We start from the raw sequence: 18,895 nt of genomic DNA on the forward strand, positions 1-18,895 counted from the left end.
CACTGTGCCAAATGGTACATTTACATTGGTCGTAACCTCAATCACCATGCTCTGCAGGCTATGCTGAATGTGCACACAGACATTTCTACAGTGAGGGGAAGCAGACAGGTATAATGGGAGCGGTAGATAGAAACCCCAGCGCCCGAGGCATCGATCAAACCAAACGACTCCATTACAGTAAGTCCGACAGAGGCAAGCGGTAATGCGCGCTGCGATAAACATGGGGATAATAGTCTGTTTATAGTCCTGGACACACTGTTTCTGCTGGGAAACACCAGCAAGGAATACAGATACAGCAACATACAGGAGCAGCAACCTCTCTATCTTTTTTCATACTTTCTATCTATTCTCCCCTCTCTCCTTCGCCGTTATCAGTCACTTTCACTCCCTTGTTCTCTTTATCCTTTTCCGCTCTCTCTGTATAATATTTTGCTTCCTACAGAACGCAGAGGGAGCTGCATACATCAGCTGAACAGGGCTTTTATCTGCTGTTATACTATTGTAGCGTTACCATCACAGAGCTGGAATGAGGCCTGGGAGAACCATAAAAATTGAACAGAAATGATTCAGATTCAGACAGGTATCGCGCCAGACACTCGTGGGAATATGCAGAGGTAAACCCGGAGGAGACAGCACACACGAGCTGGCATGCAGCACATCGGAGTGGCCCATACTGTCCACGCATGTATCAATTAATCATAGCCGGGTGGTTTCAGTCGAGGCGTTGCTTCTCGTGTCTCGGATAATAGAAAGGGGTAAACACAAGAGTAGACTAATCTGACCGCGCTCTGTATTCCACAGAGGAACTGGGGAAATAGCAAACCTGCTGCAGCTATGAATCAATTATAAGAGTACACAAAAATGCACTCTCTTTACAGATGGGGGAGGGGGGGTTGAGGTGAAGGTCTGTGGGGGGGAAAGAGAAAACAAAATCTTTCCATCTGTTGATAATGGTGTTTCTCGACATACACCCCGACGCTGCACAGTCCGCACCTGTGCTGTGTCCACATGTTGGGAATTAGATACGAACATTTATATTCGCCCTGACATAAATTGGAGGGAACATAAAATGAGGCAAGGGGTCGCTGTTTCTTTTACATTTCAATTAACCTGGGGAGCGTCAAGGGCTTGATTATGGGGTTTCTGGATCAGCCTGATGTGGGTGAACGTATGTTCATGCCCATGATTAACCTCCATTACAAGACTGACCTCAGTTCATATAGAAGCTCCTCTCCTGCTTCTAATAGAGGCCGTCACATAGTGCAGATTCAGAACAGTAGACACACACGCGCACACAATTTGCAGCTCGGCAGGGTCAAAGCAAAGGCCATTGTGTATTGCGTTATATTAAAGATCAGTTAAACTTAATGACCTCCTTTATTCTCTTGACCTATCAAATAAACTACAACATTAGCACTCGGAGCTCCGGCATGGTTTGGCCTTTTATGCTTGCCGTCCAGGCCATGCCGGTCTTAACAGGATGTGATAAAATGTGGATAATCTCACGCCCACTTGAGGGGATGATGGTGTAGGTTTATTAAAGGAAATGAGCCCACGGTCAGAGTGAGTTAATCTAATTCTACCAGGACACTACGGCTTTAAAGAGCGGTGTGGCTATAAGGCAAACGCTTTGAAAACGTAAAGAGCGAGCCATATTATCTTTTACGGCAGAGGCAGCACAGTTGATGAAGCAGAATTGGTGACTAAGACGGGCAGCTATTGTGCTGCTGTAAAAAGAAAAGTTGTTTTCTCTACATAACCATTGAGGCTGTTCTGCTGGTAGCATGCTTGCTAATACATATTTGATCCAGGGTCAGTCACACTCACTCAATGTGTGACTCAATTCACAAGGGAGCATTATCTTCTTTTGGGAAATGTGCTTCTTGTAAATTATTTCATGTACTGCGAGAAGAGAAACAACTGTGGGAACCCCACATCAACCTGCTGCATTAAAGCTGTAGAGCATGGCACCGAGGGTGTCAAATAAAATGACTTTTTCAATGTTGAGGCCTTATTGACGCTTCATTTTTGGCAAACATGCGTCAAGGTACCTCAGACAGTGTGTGGGTGCTTCTATGAGGCTATATATATGGGTGTACAAGCACATGCTGCACATGTGTGCATGCAAGCATTACGCAAAGGCATTACAGAAACTACGGTTGGTTTAATAAGAACAGTGAGAATACAGAACAATAGGTTCAGAGAATAGGTTTTTTTCTCTCTCTATCTCTGACTCACCCTTGTTCACAGGTCTGAATTAACTCCAAAAGCTTGTTGTTAGCAGTTACATATTTTCTATCATTCTGGCTTCTACTGTTTAGCCAGGTTTATTGGGTATTCACCTCCCATTGCCTGCAGGCAACATGCAGGGCTCCTATATGGAAGTAAAATGTCTCTCCCTTACCCGTGGTTCTTTCATTCTTTTCGCCTCTCTATGTATCTTTTTCTCCCGCTTTCCGCTCTCTGCTACTCCCTCTCTGTATCATTAATGTGAACCGTGTATATTTATAACCCAATAACGTTTTTATGACCACCGTCATTATAGAACATTGAGGTCATGCCGACAGGCTAACAAATACAAGAGGATGAAACCAAAGTACACAGAGCATATAGCAGCCATGGGAATCATAGGCCAGACATGCAAACTGTATAGCACACAACCGCCCACATTAAATACATTAAAACCATTTCACAATAACAATTAATATGCCAGACGGATATATCTGCATATATATCTCAAAACATCGATAAAGCAAAATAAGATAAATGGATAGGGAGTGCCAAATGATTTAAGTGTCTGGATGATGACTGCATTTTTACAGCCGGATAGGCATTACTTGCAATGTTCTGTGATTTTGTTCTCTTTTCCTGCTTTACAGACAAAATAATTTCCAAATTTCCGCATTTTTCTTTTCTCTGGACTTTATTTGCAAGATTTGCACCAACTGTAAGTTGTAAATGCAGTTTTTCATTTTGCGTTGCGAGGGTCCAAGGACAGAGGATGTTGTATGCTGTACAGATTGCAAAGCCCTCTGAGGACAATTTGTAATTCGTGATATTGGGCTATACAAATAAAATTGAATTAATTAGTTAATTTACATTTTTTTTTGTATTTTCTTATGTTATACTATTCTCTATTCTTACCATTGGTGTCTTTCTTTAAAACTTATTTACGTAAAGCGCCTCTGTGTATGAAATTAACAATATCAATAAACATGCCTTGCCTCATCTGTTGTCCATGCATGTCCTCAGGAATTTCTAATTTAGGTACTTTGCAGGGAATGGTGGACACACTGAGCACTTGGAGTACTTCGCTGAGATGGTAATGGTGATAAAATCAAATCTAGTGCATCTTCCTCATATCTGCCTCATTTTTATTGAAGCCCCCAATCAATCACGAGAGCAGCCAATAAAGAGGCTGCAGCTCTGGGATCACACTTCAGTCTCATCCAATAGTGAACACCATGCTGATGTTGAGGTGGTGCATCTTCCTGTTTGCTAGATAGCAAATAACATGCTTATCTAACACTGCTATCGCCCTCAAATCAAACAAGAGCAATGACCAGCCACACAAATAAACACCACACAAGATACTCATCAAATGCTAACACCACTTCTGTGTGGACACACACACACACACACACACACACACACACACACACACACACACACACACACACACACACACACACACACACACACACAATTTACTGAGGAACCTATTCTAAAACCAAAACAAACATTTTAGCAGCTCGGGCAAAATCGTTTTGGTATAGATATAAAAGCATACACATAATCACACACCCAACAAGACACAATGACTAAGCAACCAGGGCTTTTAATCCATTCATTTTAATTATATACATCACAACACACACTATCCTAAGCAGCAACAAACTGATGCAATGGGGGATTAGTTTTTATGTAAATATAGACTATTATAACCTTATTTCTCATATTATTGATTTCCATGTAATTATGACAAAGTGGAGGTCAAGCAAAGCTCATTTGATTTGCTGCAGAATCACTGAGCACGGCAACAATTTTAAGCTTTAATTTGGATGCTGTGACGCTACTGGGCACAGAATAATAGGTAGCATTGAACGAACGTACGCACTGGAATACAACGGGCGGTTTGAGAGAAAGGAAAGGAAAGGGAAGAAAAAACAAAGCGAACCGGATTTGACCTTTTCATCAACCCTAATCAGAGCGGTTGACCTGCCAGTGCTCAGAGCACCCGATCCCCACGTCTCACCCTGGAGTACACTCCCACCGAGAGAGAAGGAATGAATGCTTTTATTTGTCGTGTGCTCACCTCGCAGCTGTGCGAGAGAGAGGGAGGGAGAGAGAGAGAGAGAGAGAGAGAGAGAGAGAGAGAGAGAGAGAGAGAGAGAGAGAGAGAGAGAGAGAGAGAAACAGACAGAGCAGAGAAAGAGTGCTGTAAATCTCCTGACCTTGGTCCTGGCTCTTTAGCTCTCTGTGTGAAGGGGTTTCGCCTATAGCCTTAAATATTTCAACATTGCTTGGTTGGCTGGGAAGTGCTGAGTTAGAAGAAGGGATAGAGGCCAGGCCACAGCATTCAACCTCCCCCAGCAATTAACACAGCAGCAGGGCATCGCTGCATGTCTGTGTCTGTGTGTGTGTGTGTGTGTGTGTGTGTGTGTATTTATTACCATCCATTCCTTTTCTTCCAGTACCTGTGACTGCTACTCTATTGATTGTTCCAATATTAACAGTAGAGTTTGTAAAATAGCTCCTCCACACATACAAAAACACACAGTCATCTTTACGTCTTATGCTTTTCTTAAAGACTTACCAGTGACTGTGAGTTCAGTCGTCCTTCTCACCACAAAGCCACCAAACTGGACTTCACAGGTGTAATTCCCAATGTCATCTTCCTTTACCTCCTGGATAGACAGGATGTCCCTCTTCTGGATGATACTGGCACGCCACTGCTTTGGACGGCACTCCTGTACATTAGAAAAGGACGGGCAGGTCAAATTTTAGGCCTCTACATACAGCTTACTTTTGATAAATCACTGGAGAAGTGGAATACAAAATTACTGGCAGGAGACAGATGGGAAGGTAGTGTGTTGCACATGGTCGGGATAAAATATTCTAAGCCTGACATTATGAAATTCAAGACCTACCCTCTGCTTCATAATGAATCAGATCCATTTCAAGTGGTCTGAGCTGGACACAAAAGCTTTAGAGCGTCACTGAGCGTTAGGTGGATGAAGTGGTGGGGTTGCATAAAAACTCTGTACAGTGAAAGGACAAAGCTTAGCCATTATCCTCTTTATTTGATCAAGATTTATTGCAACCAAACTAAATATTCTCCATTCACTACTATGGTAGAGCCACAGAGGACAGAGAATGTTATTTACACGGGGTCTCTGCTGGCGAAATAAGTGTGTTTGTGCTGCGTCTGTGAGCATGTGTGATTATATGCGTGTGCAGGCACAATGAGTGTCTCCATGACACGGCCCTCTCTGCAGCCCCTCGGTGCTCTGGCGGGGGCAACGGTGGCTCCGCGGATTCTATTCCACCATTGCTCCCGGCAACCTTCGAATTCAATCACTGTGGCTCTGCAGTGGTCCAAATAACTCTGGGTTCCAGCACTCCCAGTCATTACCCACACCGTAATTGAATTCTGGGGAAACCTAGAGGTCGAGCCCGGCCTGCTAATCTACTGCGGATCTGCCTGTGATTAGTCTGGCTTGAGCCCTTCACCGGGATGCACTTTGTTGTCCGCAGGCCATGCCTGACCTGGAAAAAAGCAAGGACCCAGGTGAGAGACGGTGAAGGTGCGTGCTGAATAAAGATCATGGACGAGGAGCATTTGGAGGACATGCACTCAAATCCGCAGGGCATAGAGTGACATCGCACCATTTTCTCCTCATACAAGCTGCATGTTCATCAAAAAAGCCGTCTCCGTTGCTGCCCTCTGCCCAGGCCTCGTTCTCTTCAGGACGACTCTCTTGTGTATTTTATCGCGATCATTTGCATGCATACATAATCTGCCTAAGTGATCTAGAATCACGTTTCCAACAAGGCTGTTAAACATAAACAGCCAAGAAATTAGATGAAAACAAACCAATGAACCGTTCAAGAATATTTCTCGGTTGTATGATCACAAAGACAGATGATTGCCGTATTACTTTTCCCTGGCAGACAAAAAATAACAGTATTCAAGACACACACACACACACACACACACACACACACACACACACAGAAAAATACATAAATGAACCTTGAGGCAAGTATTGCAACAACACGCAAACCACGCAGCAGTAGAGATCAGTACAACCACAAAGTCGTGAGAGTGCTAAGCCCACCTTGAACCAGGTGATGTCCGGCTCTTTGCCAGGTTCAACATAGTCATCTATGTCAGGACAGAGGATTTCTTTACTCTTGCTGAGCTCAGCCTTCTCAGTTCGTCTCATGTTGGAGTTGAAGCACAGGTTTGTGTCGTTCTCCGCCACCGTCAGAGACATGGACACCTTCATGCAGTACGTGGAGTTCCTGTGGGCAGAGAACAACAGTACAAGGAGATTAACATTCACATGTACTTGTCCGATACATATGTCATACTGTTACATCAACGATTTACAATAAGGTGAGCAATCACAGTAGTACACACACTCAAACAAGTATAATTTGATGTTTCCTCCCTTGGATACCCCTTAAGTTATTTTGATCCTTCTCCACCCCTCCTCTGGTTCCCTCCCCCGCCTCCTCCCCTGTGTTTGTGGGGTTAGCAATAACAACGTGTTCAGCAGCTTTACCGAGTCAATGACTCACAATCACGACCACTATTGGATTTATGGGGGGAGTCAGCCGGGACGTGGGAATGCTAATCAGAGAAGGGGCAAACACTGAAAGGGCCTCATGACATGAAGGGGGAGAAAAGCTGCTTGGTCATCACAAGGAGTTAGTCCCCGTTGCACGTCCCCCACCTTCGTCTCCCAGCAATCGTCAACACACTTCACCTCTGATGCACACGAGCTGGCAAAGGTGAAGGATGTCTCTCTCTCTCTCTCTTACCATGTTGTTATCATCATGATTGTCATAATCATCATCGTCATAGCCGTATCGTTTTAATCCCATCACCACTGACACAATGACACCCCACTGCACCCTCCCAAGAGGCTCCCTACCAAACTAACTGTGCATGGCCAAAGGTATGAAGACAACATCGGTCACTTTACAGCTTACATTCATTTTTGGCAGCCCAGTTGCCAGGAAAAAATGTTGGCATTGTACGTTAAGGCAAACCATGGATGCGATGAATGGTAAAGTTTTTGTATTCGGTCGGAGCAAGTGAGGTAGTATATAGAGCAGCCGTTGTTGAAAGTTATGTGGTATAATTGTATGATAATGTGTATAACACGTGAGAAAGTCCACTGAGAGCAGGCAGGGACACACAGGACAAACACAGGACTTTCACCCAGGAGACAGCTGACAGTGTGCTGTGTAAAACCGAAAGTAAACACTGACTTAAGCTTGTTACATAATGTGTGCTTGCTATTACGCTTGTTATTGAACGCTAAGTAAGACATTATGCACAGGGTGGTTGCTATGTATTCGTGGTTCCGTTGTTCCGTTAGTACTTTAACACAAACCATGATCTTTTTTCTAACCGTAACCAAGTAGTTTTGTTTACCATTTGTTTCACAACATTAACCACGTGGTATTGTGTCTTTCAGCAAGCGTGGTACAAGGCTGAATGAGACATATTCATGAAATGTATTTATTTATTTATTGGTTCAGAAACATTAACATTCAACGCATTCTGTGGTTTGCAGAAAAGTACAATGCAATGCATTGTTTTTTTCTGCTGACTAGGTTGCTTTTTGGAAGTTTTGGAGCCTTCCTGTAGTGATTTGCTCACTTTCAGCCACAAGAGCATTAGTGAGGTTGGTCACATTTTTATTAGAGTGCATTTTTAGATACTCAAAGACACTTTACATAACACATTTGATAAAAGAACCACACAGTAAAGGCACGAGGTCAAACTTTGTGAATTTTTAGTGACTTCTTGAACAAAGCATGCTTGATACAGCCATGGATGTGTTTGGGAAGATATTTTCAGAAACAGCGGACAGCTATGGAGACGGCCCCGTCACCAGAGGTCCAGTGCCCGGTCCTGCACGGAGGGGACATGAGGTCAACGTCAGAATAATGGATGCTGCAAGAAGGAGTGTGGCGGTAGACAAGGTGGGTGAGGCAGGTGGTTAAGCAGGGCTTTGTGAGCGAAAAAGAGTTTAATTTGGTTATGTCTGCTCAGCTCTAGTGTCTTATGTGCACTTTGTTTTTGCTTGTATGTGTATTGGTTTGGTCTATAAGTTACTGTCTGTTTATCTATGAATTTTGATTCAATTTTGTCATTTTAGGCTGCCTTCAATCATCTGGCCAGGGGCAGCAGATGAAAACTAGCCTCTCTGGCTAATTCTAACTCACTTACAGTTGACTGTTGATTGGTGTGTATTGTCCTTGCAAAATAAACAAATAAATAAAATAAATAAATCTGGAAGCCAGTAGATGCGCTTCAGGAGAGGAGTAATGTGGTCACGGGAGTGGGAGTGAGTGAGCAGGCGAGCAGCAGAGTTCTGGATGTACTGGAGTCTGTTAGGGACTTTGGACAACATGCTATGAAGAAATGAAGAATGCTGTCGCAGTAGTCGAGTCTAGAGATAATGGAAGCAATTATCAGTTTTTAGAGGGGCGGAAGCGTTCCCTTGGCTCTGTGTAACGGGGCATTGTCACGTCGAAACAAGAAAGGGTCGTCTCCAAACTGCTGCCACAAAATTGGAAGCGCACTGTAATCTGAAATAGCTGTAACGTAGGCAGAAAAAGAACAGCCCCAGACTAAAAGTCTGCATGCTTTAATGAGGCATCTCTGTCTGTGTTTCTATCCTCCAGCCTGGCTGTGATCTGACACGGTCCGGCACTCGGCGGGTCGAATGTGAAGCTGCACGCACACTAGCCATATGAGCTTTCATTTCATTTCATTACATTACATTTACGGCTCGCCAGATGCTCCCATTCACTGTAAATGACAGGGTTTCATATGATCTACTCAGGTTATGGAAGCAATAAGGGAGTCACCTCTCTCGTATAAACACCTCTGACCCCTTGGGACCATAAAACACAGATGCACACACACACGTACGCACACACACACACACACACACACACACGCACACACGCACACACACGCATACACACACACACACACACACGCATACACACACACACACACACACACACGCACACTTTGAAGACAAAATGTGGCTATGTGCACTGGGTAGAGATAGCGATGCGAGGAACAGAAGGAGAATAGCTACTTGGAATGAGAAAAAAAACAAGATACTGTATACTTCTACAACATAAGATGACTAAAAGGGCATCTGGAAAATGCTGTAAGAAGCAAAAGTAAGATGCAAGATATTGCAACAGAGCAATGCCCTCTTGGTGCTGATATCTAACATTATCGACTCAATGCCTCCCTACTGGAGGGAATAGAGTGGGAAGATGCTGTGCTGTAGGCTTACAGAGTACACTTGGATAATATATTTGTCCACAGAACAAATTCGACCATACAAACGCACATGCAACAACACACGTGTGGACGTGTGCGCACGGGTGGGAAAATGAACACACCAACAAAGTCGACCAGCGGTGCTTGTTGATATAACGGGAGGACGATCAGAGATGACCTCTCACAGTTGTGCATCTGAGCCATTAAAGTCCCCGGGGAGCCAAAAGGAGACATCTTTACATGTTAAATATTCACAGCAGACACCCTGTGGCATTGTGGGAAGGTGTCAGGGGTGGCACCTGATTGATGGACAGCCGGGGGTCGATGCACAGTCCTGTGGTGTCTTTCACGTCTGTCACATTCTATTTGAGTGTAGCTGCTTTGGATATTAGTCTGCAGCTCACGTTAGCTGTAATTCTCCACACATTATTACGCCCCATGCTGGATAACGTAATCAGGGGAAGGAAATACACATGGTTGCACCTTCTCCAGAACACGGACTCGTTACTAGAACCATTATAAAGTAATTCATCAGGTGAAATGTAGTGGGACTGTGGCTGCGTGAGAGGCAGAGAGAGGAAGACATATTGATGATATGAATCGATGTTACAGGCCCTAAGTGAGATGACATGCATGGGAAAGAGAGAAAGAGCAAAGGGGTGAAAGGGAGGGAGAGCACATTGAGATTGCTATGTAAATGAAGTCACCTTCACATCAAAACTGCCGATTAGACTTACATTTCCAGACAGAGAAGGACAAAGATAACTACTCGCATACATGCACACATTCATGCAGCACCCAAAGAGTGCGCCTCCATATCTCTGTCTGGAGGGCTTCAGTAAAAAAGTTGAACTTAACACAGGGGCCTTTACGTACATTTATAGACAGTACACAACACGCCTGGAGCTACTGGAGACTATCTGCCATATATACAGTGCAGTCAGACGGTATTAGGGCAGTGACACATCTTTTGTTGTGTTGGCTTTTGTACTCAAGCGCACTAGATTAGAAATAAAACACGACTATGGCTCTAAAGTGCTGACTATCAGTTATAATTTAAGGGGGTTTACATCAAGATCACATTAAATTGTGATACAATAAATCAATGTAGCATAGTGTGCGGTCATCGTTGCTTCTACGTAGCTTATTGCCATCGCTGCCACCAAATTGTCTGCAAAGCATTCTCCATGCTTCTATACGGACAACAGGAATCACAAGCATCTCAATCTGACCAATTTGTTGTGCTTAAAATATGTATCACATATCCACAAGTGTGGACAAGCGATTCATGAGTTGGAAGAGGGCGTGGCTAAAGTGTAGGGGGCGGGGGGAATCTGTCACTAATGAAAAAGGAACTGAGTCTACAACAAACGGTTCATGAGTATGAACCATAGACTGTATATAAGAAGTGGACGTCACCCACTGGTTTCTAGACTGCCGTTTTGAAGCCTTCGGTCATTTCGCTGTCGCCATCTTGTTTTTTTTTGCAACAAGTGACTGGGAGTTACCATGTTTGGAATGCGGAGGAGTGATGTAGAGGCGCCGTATACGGCTCTGGTAGTGGCAGCGACCTGTCAATCACAGTAAGCCCACCCTAAAGCATACTTCACTTTATGGTCTATTTTACTCTAAATGGGACCATCATTCACTAAATGAGCATCATGCTGTATTGAAGAAGACTTTGAGACCATACACCCATGTTTACAATGTTTACTGAGGTAATAAATCAAGTGAGAAATAGGGTAATTTTCTCACAGACTTTGATACAATTGGACTTTTTTGTGCAACCAGAGGACTCACCCCCTGCTGGTCAGTAGAGAGAATGTAGGTTTAAGGACACTTCCGCATTGACTGCAATCGGCAGAGCAGGAGGTGGCCGCCTGGCATGAACATCTGTTTAAAGGTCAAGTGTTTTTTGTTTTAATTTTTGTGGAGTCACAGAGTAAGCGATATAGTGGTGCAGGAATCAATCCTAAAACTCAAAAGTGAATCAGCATTTTTGCACTTTCGGTTCCCTCGTCTCGAGGTCAATGTTTTTTTAATAGGCTTTTGGTTAGATGTCTGAAATAAGGTCTGTGGTTAACACAAGCTTAAGGGATTTTAGCGTTTCATGCTAGGACATAAAATCTGTCAGTACGTACCCCTCTGGTAAATTTGGAAGGAGTTTGCTAACCAGTGGCTTAATGAGACTACAAAACGTCATCATGCCGACTAGTCTGCCTTCACAGCGTTGTTTGTGTACTCCTGCTCAAGCCACCATGATTCATTTAAAGCCTAACAGTACCTTTTTTCTTCTGGTCGACTGCATTCACGCTTTAAAATTCACAAGTGTTATTAATCTGTGAATATTATCTTGCTGAACAAAACATGTAAGTATGATAAACTTATGTTTACCACAGAGGCTGTTTCTGCAATAAAAATCCCACTGGCTTTTTGTTGAGGGAACCATGCTAGTTGCATGTTAGCCATGCTAACTTCCGGGGTTGGCCTACACCAATAAGCTGCTGGTGGTAGCCGAAAATGCATGACAGAGCTGCAACAATTGGTTTCTGTTAGACTTGTTATTTTAATTCACTGTTGAGTCTTGGTCATATAGAATGTAGCATTGCATGTAATGACGTATATACGGTTTGTTTTATTATAATCTAATTTCAATAAATTATTCATATGAAAAATGCACAACATAGACACGGAGGTCATTGAATTAGGTCATTGAATTAGGCCTCATGTAATTGAAATAACATGAGGAATATGACATCCTCTGCATGCTCATTCTGACCAGCTGTGTATACAGTCCCAGTGGCAAGTAATGTGTTTTTAATTGCATGAATTAACAATGAGATTTTTAAAACCGAGTAACCCATTAAGGTTTTGAAATATACACAAGAGCTGCCAGTTTATTGGGTGCATAATGCATTTTAGGTTCACTTTAGGTTCTGCAATAAAGCAGGGTGACTAAAGCCCACGTTTACAAAGCTTACCGTACATTTCCACATTTTTATGATATGTCAGAAAGGCGTTGATTCATTAAGTCACATGGTTGTGAAATATTTGTCCATCACTAAGAATGTCAATGAGGGTTATATTGTTAGGTGCCATATCAAAGTCTACTGTATGAACTCCAAAGAAAAGACAAAGGCATATTTTTCCTCTCTTTGCCTGAAGGGAGTTTTAGGGTAGAGTGTTTAGGTCATATATGCTAAATTGTGTGATTCAAAAGCTTACTCCCTAACAAAAAAAAAAGGATTTCAGCTCACAGGCAAATCTCTCGCAGTGTTCTGATTAAAGTATCTAAGAAGTTTGAACCCCCCCCCAGCTCAACACGAGCAACAGAAACACAAGAGCTGGGGGCTCTTTTTATAACTGAAGCGCTCTACAGAGTGGAAGTATCCTCTGAATTTAAAAGAACATTTGAACAAGAACCAAGCCTTGTTAGAAGAAATTGTCAATAATCAAAGACAATATTAATTTCCAACACTGTTTGTGCCAGATTAGTCCTACAGAGTGCAGTAATGAATTGCAGTATAAGATGGGGTATCATTGCACACAAACCCACTCCCCGGTCACACTCGATGTATCCTGCAAGCCCTTCTGGGTCTTTAAGAGGCCTTTAACTGGGTTTATTAAAAATTCTCTGAAATGAGGAGCTGCAATGAGCCGTTTATTGAGGGATGTTCTTCTCTGTAAAGGTTAATAAGTTACTGCCACATAATTATGCATCTTGTATTAGGAAGAGTCTTTCTGTAATGGCCCACTAAAGAGTGAGTATGTGTGGGTGTTTGTGTTTGTATCTGTTTGTCTGTATATCTCTCCTCGCCACCTGACATGGCTTATACTGTAGCTCACTATAAGATAAATATGTGGAATCACTCAATTACGATCATCATGTAGATGATGCCATGCACTTCAAGAACATTCTTGAAACGGGGCGTTTTTTTCTTACTTTTCTGTCTGTGTACAGATTAAACTGTTTTACAAAGTGCCAATTGATAGGTCTTAGTTTTGCTGTTAGGCTTGTTTTTCGATTTTTTTTGGAGAAAGCCCAGCTACCTGATTCCATCTGCTTCCAGTTTCTATGCTAAACAATGCTAATCACCTTCAGGTTCTAGCTCACTACTTAATGCATGGACATGTGAGTGGGATTAATCTTCTCATCTAACTCTCTGCAAGACAGCAAATAAGCATTTTCTCAAAATGCGGAACTATGTCTTGAAAGAAAAACAGGTTTTTCAAAACTACAGCAAAACAAAAGCAGATAACTTGCTCAACTGAACATTTAAATGCATCATCCCCAGCGTTATCTCTTCCCCCCCATCCTACCGTAACACGCAGGAGTAGAGGCCCACGTCCTGGAGGTCGGCAGGTCTGAACCAGATGGCATCCTCCTCCTTGCTCATACGCACGCCGTCGAAAGAGATGGGCTCCTCGAAGTCGCTGTGGCCGAGGCCAGAGCTGCGGTACCACATGAGGCTGAGGCCCACACTCTGCGCCTGGCTGTAGTTGGCCCGGATGTAACCATAGAACAGAGCGCACTTCAGCCGCACCGGCTCACCCTGCAGCACCCGGTACTTCAGGTAGTCCACTGACCAATCTGTGCAGCCATCCACTACGGAGAAACAGAAAGAGCGGGGGAGACATACATCAACACATTACCAGGGTGTGATTTAAATAATGATTAAGAAATAATAAAATATGTATGAATGCATACACAATTGGTGGCAGTGTGATGACAAGACATAGAAATATAAAGTTTACAGCAAAAACAATATTGAGATATTATGCATCTTCCTGTTACTTTACAAGAACATATGAGTGGGATGAGGATTATCAGGTCATAAACCACCCACAATAATCCTCTTATTTATTTATTAGAAAGCACTCACTTTAATGGCTTTATTAGGGATGAGACACAAAGCTCTATAACAGTATACAAGTATGCATTTTTCATGATGTATATTGCACGGATGTCAACATTTTCTGCTTTTGGAGGATAGGCAATCTTACTGCGCAATTCCTCCCACCCCCCCGCCGACCCCCCAGCTATTTTGACGCTGCTCTCACATTCAGGACATGTACGCCACCTTGGCCTCTGCAGAGACCGCTCAGACACTGTCCTGCAATAGGCAAGCATGCAACCAGTGTAAAATTTGGGAATGACCTGTCAGGCCCCTCCGAGTGCTAAGGATGCACCGCAGCTCCAATGTCAAAGAGTGCAAGGCTGGATCGTTAGCTGGGAATGCGCCTCGAGCTCTTGAAGCAAGGCGTGTTCCTTTTCTAACAGTTCTATGTGGAGATATTTTCCCTTAGGCTCTTTGTCCCACAGTTTTTTGTCCTGAGCTGATAATCCATTCTCTAAAGACACTCTACCCTGACTGGAGAGTTTGGCCTACATGTCCACATAGGTTAGTGTGCATACGGCAGTGAAACTAGAGTAGCTCATTTTACAGATAAAATCAAGTGCAATACATACAGAAACTTTACTTCGCGGCCTAATTTGCAGTATGAAAAAAGTGCAGAAGCGGAAAAAAAGTAAGGCAGAGGGCACAGCAGAAGACACTGGCACAGAAACTGACCAGGCCGCCTGACCTGTTCTCGTTCTAGCCAGCAGATCTCTCTCAATTCCCAAGATACCACATATTAACCTATGGCCAGAAGTTAACCTATGGCCAGCGATCAGTCTGTGACTAATTAGCTACCATTTGTTTATCCAGAAAGTGTATATTACCGGGTACATGTCTGTGCATGTGTAACCAGGGAGACTAAGAGAGAGAGAAGTGGTGATGGTGTGGTGAGATAAAGTAATAAGAACCCTGCTGCGTGCCAGTCTGTGAGTGATAGAGAGCCTCACAGGGACAGCTATGCTTGTAATTAATACTCTTAATTACCAGGGAAGTAATGTGTGTCTTTGTGTGTGTGTGTGTGTCTGTGTGCGTGTGTGTCTGTGTGTGTGTGTGTGTGTGCGTGCTTGCATGAACGTGCATTCCCTATATGAACGGTTGTCTGCCTAATTATGTCTGTTAATTACCAGTAGGCTAAGCCGCAAATGTGTGTGCGCTTCCATATGCATTTGAGAGAAACGGAAAGTGTGTGCATATGTGTGTGTGCAGGACACAATGTGTGAAACCCTGTCTAATTATCATTCCTAATAATGAGAGCAGGGCCCCTATAGAGGCAAAAGAGGCACACATGCGCTATCAAGTGTCTTCACATGCACTCCTCACAACTTTAAACTTGATTATACAACTTGTTTAGCATCTTAGCGATGAACACTATAGACAATTCAAGCATGTTTTTGGCAATTGAGTTTTACGGTTAAATCACACAAAAACAAGGAGGAAAATGTCTAGAAAAAAAACAACATGATTCACTTCCAGTTTGTGCATCTATCCTCTGACTATTTAAGCATTTTTTGGGACTTCACCATGTGGTTGAAACAAAGGAATGGGGGCCTACATGGCATTTCAACAGCCTGATTTTGGTTAAACCACAGGCATCAAAATCTCACCTGTCTGAGAGATTTGGTTGAAACCACATGACTGGTGTCTCACTGGATGAGGGCCAAGGCCCCACGGGGGATGCCTGTGATGCGGCCATGACGTCACTGAGATTATAAACACATGTAAAGCGCTACCTACAGCTCCGTGCCATCCCACGCGATTCAATTTGTACGAACGACATTGTTGCTTTGGAAAAAAACCTAACAATATTTCTTCATTTGCTAGTCGAACAATAGGCTGATTTATATTCCTGTTTTATAACAGGAATATAAAATGCATCCTTTTGTAAAAGGAAGCATTTCCCGCCTAACGTCAGAAGGATAAATTCTCAGCTGCCACACAGAAGATTTATCGCCGTGCAGTTCCAGGTTCTGAATTGAAGACAGAAATTCGGAGAAACATGCTATCCGCTACGTAGCATTCTCAAGTAAGAGGCTTTTGTTTGTTTTGTTTTAATTTGAACTGTAATGTACGGTTCCGTTAGTGCTGAGTAAACATTAAACATTGTTTCAATGCTGTGGTAAGAGTGCTATTCCATGCGGTTATAACAGTGTTGTGTTTAGATCAGTAAAGTTGGTAAACTGTACTTTATTAGGCTGCCAAATCTGAGTTAGCCAGTCGGGCTTCTGTGTGATAAAGTAACAGTTGCTGTATTTTACTGTGGTGGTGAGGATCTGCCTTGTTTTGAGTGTTTTCCTTCTCCTTATTGTTGAAAGTAACCCCGACACACACGAACGCCTACTCATACACACATATAGGTTGTGCTGTTATGCTTATCTCAGAATCACGTGGCGTGTAAGCGTGGCCTCCATCGTGTGCCTCATTGCTCCGTTTCTCTTTTGCTCTCGCTTCTCCCCCCTTACACATACACACACACACACACACACACACACACACACACACACACACACACACATACACACACAAACACACACACCTGTTTGTTGATTTTAGGTAGTATACTCGTAATTGTATAGCAATTGTTGTTGATATGATTGACTTGAACAGTATTGTTAGAAGTAAATAAACTCTTTTATACTTTAAAGAGCAGCTTTCTGTGATTACTTTGTGATAATAGCTGGATATGTGGTCCGTGCTCAAATTCAAACCTTTACTGTACCTTTACGGGAACCTTTATCTGAATGTGGAACAGCATTTTGACTATTGCCATTTTGAGTGAACACCAATTTCGAGACTTATTTTATAGTTGGGTTATTGGTCCCTGATCCCAGGGTGGTGCCCCGTTATTGTCAATATATGTTAATAATCTTATTGAGTTTAAGAATTTTATAATTGTCAATAGTTTAATTTTCATACTTGCCAATAACCAAACACACTCCTGCCAGATCCCAGCACATTAATTAGGAGATAATCATCAAACCGTACACAACTGTTCCACCCCTGGCATTGGAGTGAGTTTCCTTTGAAGGCAGCAGGTAAGTCCTCTGCTCTCTCTGCATATCAATCTGCTAATCTGCAGGGACAGCAGAGGCTTCATTCAGCCTTTTCTTTATTCAGCCTCTACGCCACTAATGGATATGACCTCTGTCTCTCTCTCTCTCTCTCTCTCTCTCTCTCTCTCTCACACTCTCCATTTCTGCCCTCCCCGCCACAACAAAAACTGTTTATTCTAACGAGCTTGTATCCTGATTCACAACGAAAGAACTGAAAGAACACTTTATTCAGCCGCGGCGCGCCTGTCAGTTTCTTTCACCGTGCAGATTTGCAGACACGTGCTGTCCGAGAAGTCCGCGCGCACGAGGGCGTGCGTGTGCAAACCAGGGAACCTTTCATTCCTCACAGACCCCCAAATGGGAGTTGTTTAATGCGGTGGCCTTTTGTTGGGAGGAAACCATATTTATGTCTGAAACTCAAAACGGTTTTATCAACTCAATTAGAGGCTGACATTTCCCCACATCCCCACGCTGGGCAGGAAAATCAATGCTTTCCGCTGGAGGAATACTGCAGTCCTCACCTCTCACTCTCCCTCTGCTGACAGCACACACACACACACACACACACACACACACACACACACACACACACACAAACACACACACACACACACACACACACACACACACACACACACACACACACACACACAGACATCTACACACACATACAGGATCTCTCCCTGCACCTCTGGGACAACACACCTTTAGCAGCGATTCTGTACAGCCACTCTCGGACAAGCCCGTAGTGTAAAGGATGTTTCCATATGGACAAATTCCCACACGGCTGCCTGTCACACTGAGGGAACTTGGCCTCTGCCCCGATGAATCTTACTGCAGCACGATAAGCTGCAGCGCTCTTTTACCGGCCGCTGCCCTAACACTGCCACGTCACATGATGTGTAGGGCATAGCTATGGCTGGTCCAACAGCAAGGGGGAGATGTCAAGCTACAGGAAACACATAAGTGTTTGTGTGTGTGTGTGTGTGTGTGTGTGTGTCACAAAAACCTTATTACATTCAGCGTCGAGGCAGACCTGTCCGTCTTCCTGTGACATTAAACCAAGGCAATAAATGTAGTGCCGCTTACGATGCATTGACCCACACTCATGTGTAAACACAAACAAGCAAGCCGACCCCTAAACGTACACAATCACAAGAGCGTGCTACGCGTCATCTCAGTCAAGTCCTGCTTTTCCTTTCCCCCTATAATCAAAACCCCATTATGCTTTCACAACGGTATATCCCTCAAGTGTGCCTGGCTTTCCTCCTCACATGCTCTCTCACTCTCTCTCATGTCGTCCTTAGGAGTCGGCCTCTCTTCTCTAACCACTACCTGCTCTCCTAATGAAGTGTAATTATCAGATGTTGGGTGGGCGGCAGGGTTCCTTGCAGGCC

The 18,895-nt window shown here is 43.5% G+C and overlaps 1 protein-coding gene across 4 annotated transcripts in view; it reads right to left on the bottom strand.

The window, feature by feature from the left end:
• The window catches only part of il1rapl1a (interleukin 1 receptor accessory protein-like 1a), a 150,971-nt gene that overhangs the window by 74,237 nt on the left and 57,839 nt on the right, over window positions 1–18,895 (bottom strand). For all 4 annotated transcript variants that reach the window (XM_068705047.1, XM_068705044.1, XM_068705045.1 and 1 more), the window contains exons 3-5: window positions 13,868–14,153; window positions 6,342–6,528; window positions 4,817–4,970 (exon numbers count right to left, since the gene is read on the bottom strand). In XM_068705047.1, the coding sequence (XP_068561148.1) occupies window positions 4,817–4,970; window positions 6,342–6,528; window positions 13,868–14,153 (627 nt within the window). The remainder of the gene's footprint in view (window positions 1–4,816; window positions 4,971–6,341; window positions 6,529–13,867; window positions 14,154–18,895) is intronic.

Source organism: Cebidichthys violaceus, unplaced genomic scaffold (assembly GCF_023349555.1).
Source record: "Cebidichthys violaceus isolate CVI_PGR_0920_01 unplaced genomic scaffold, fCebVio1.0.p SCAF_11, whole genome shotgun sequence".
In the NCBI taxonomy this organism is placed as follows: Eukaryota; Metazoa; Chordata; class Actinopteri; order Perciformes; family Stichaeidae; genus Cebidichthys; species Cebidichthys violaceus.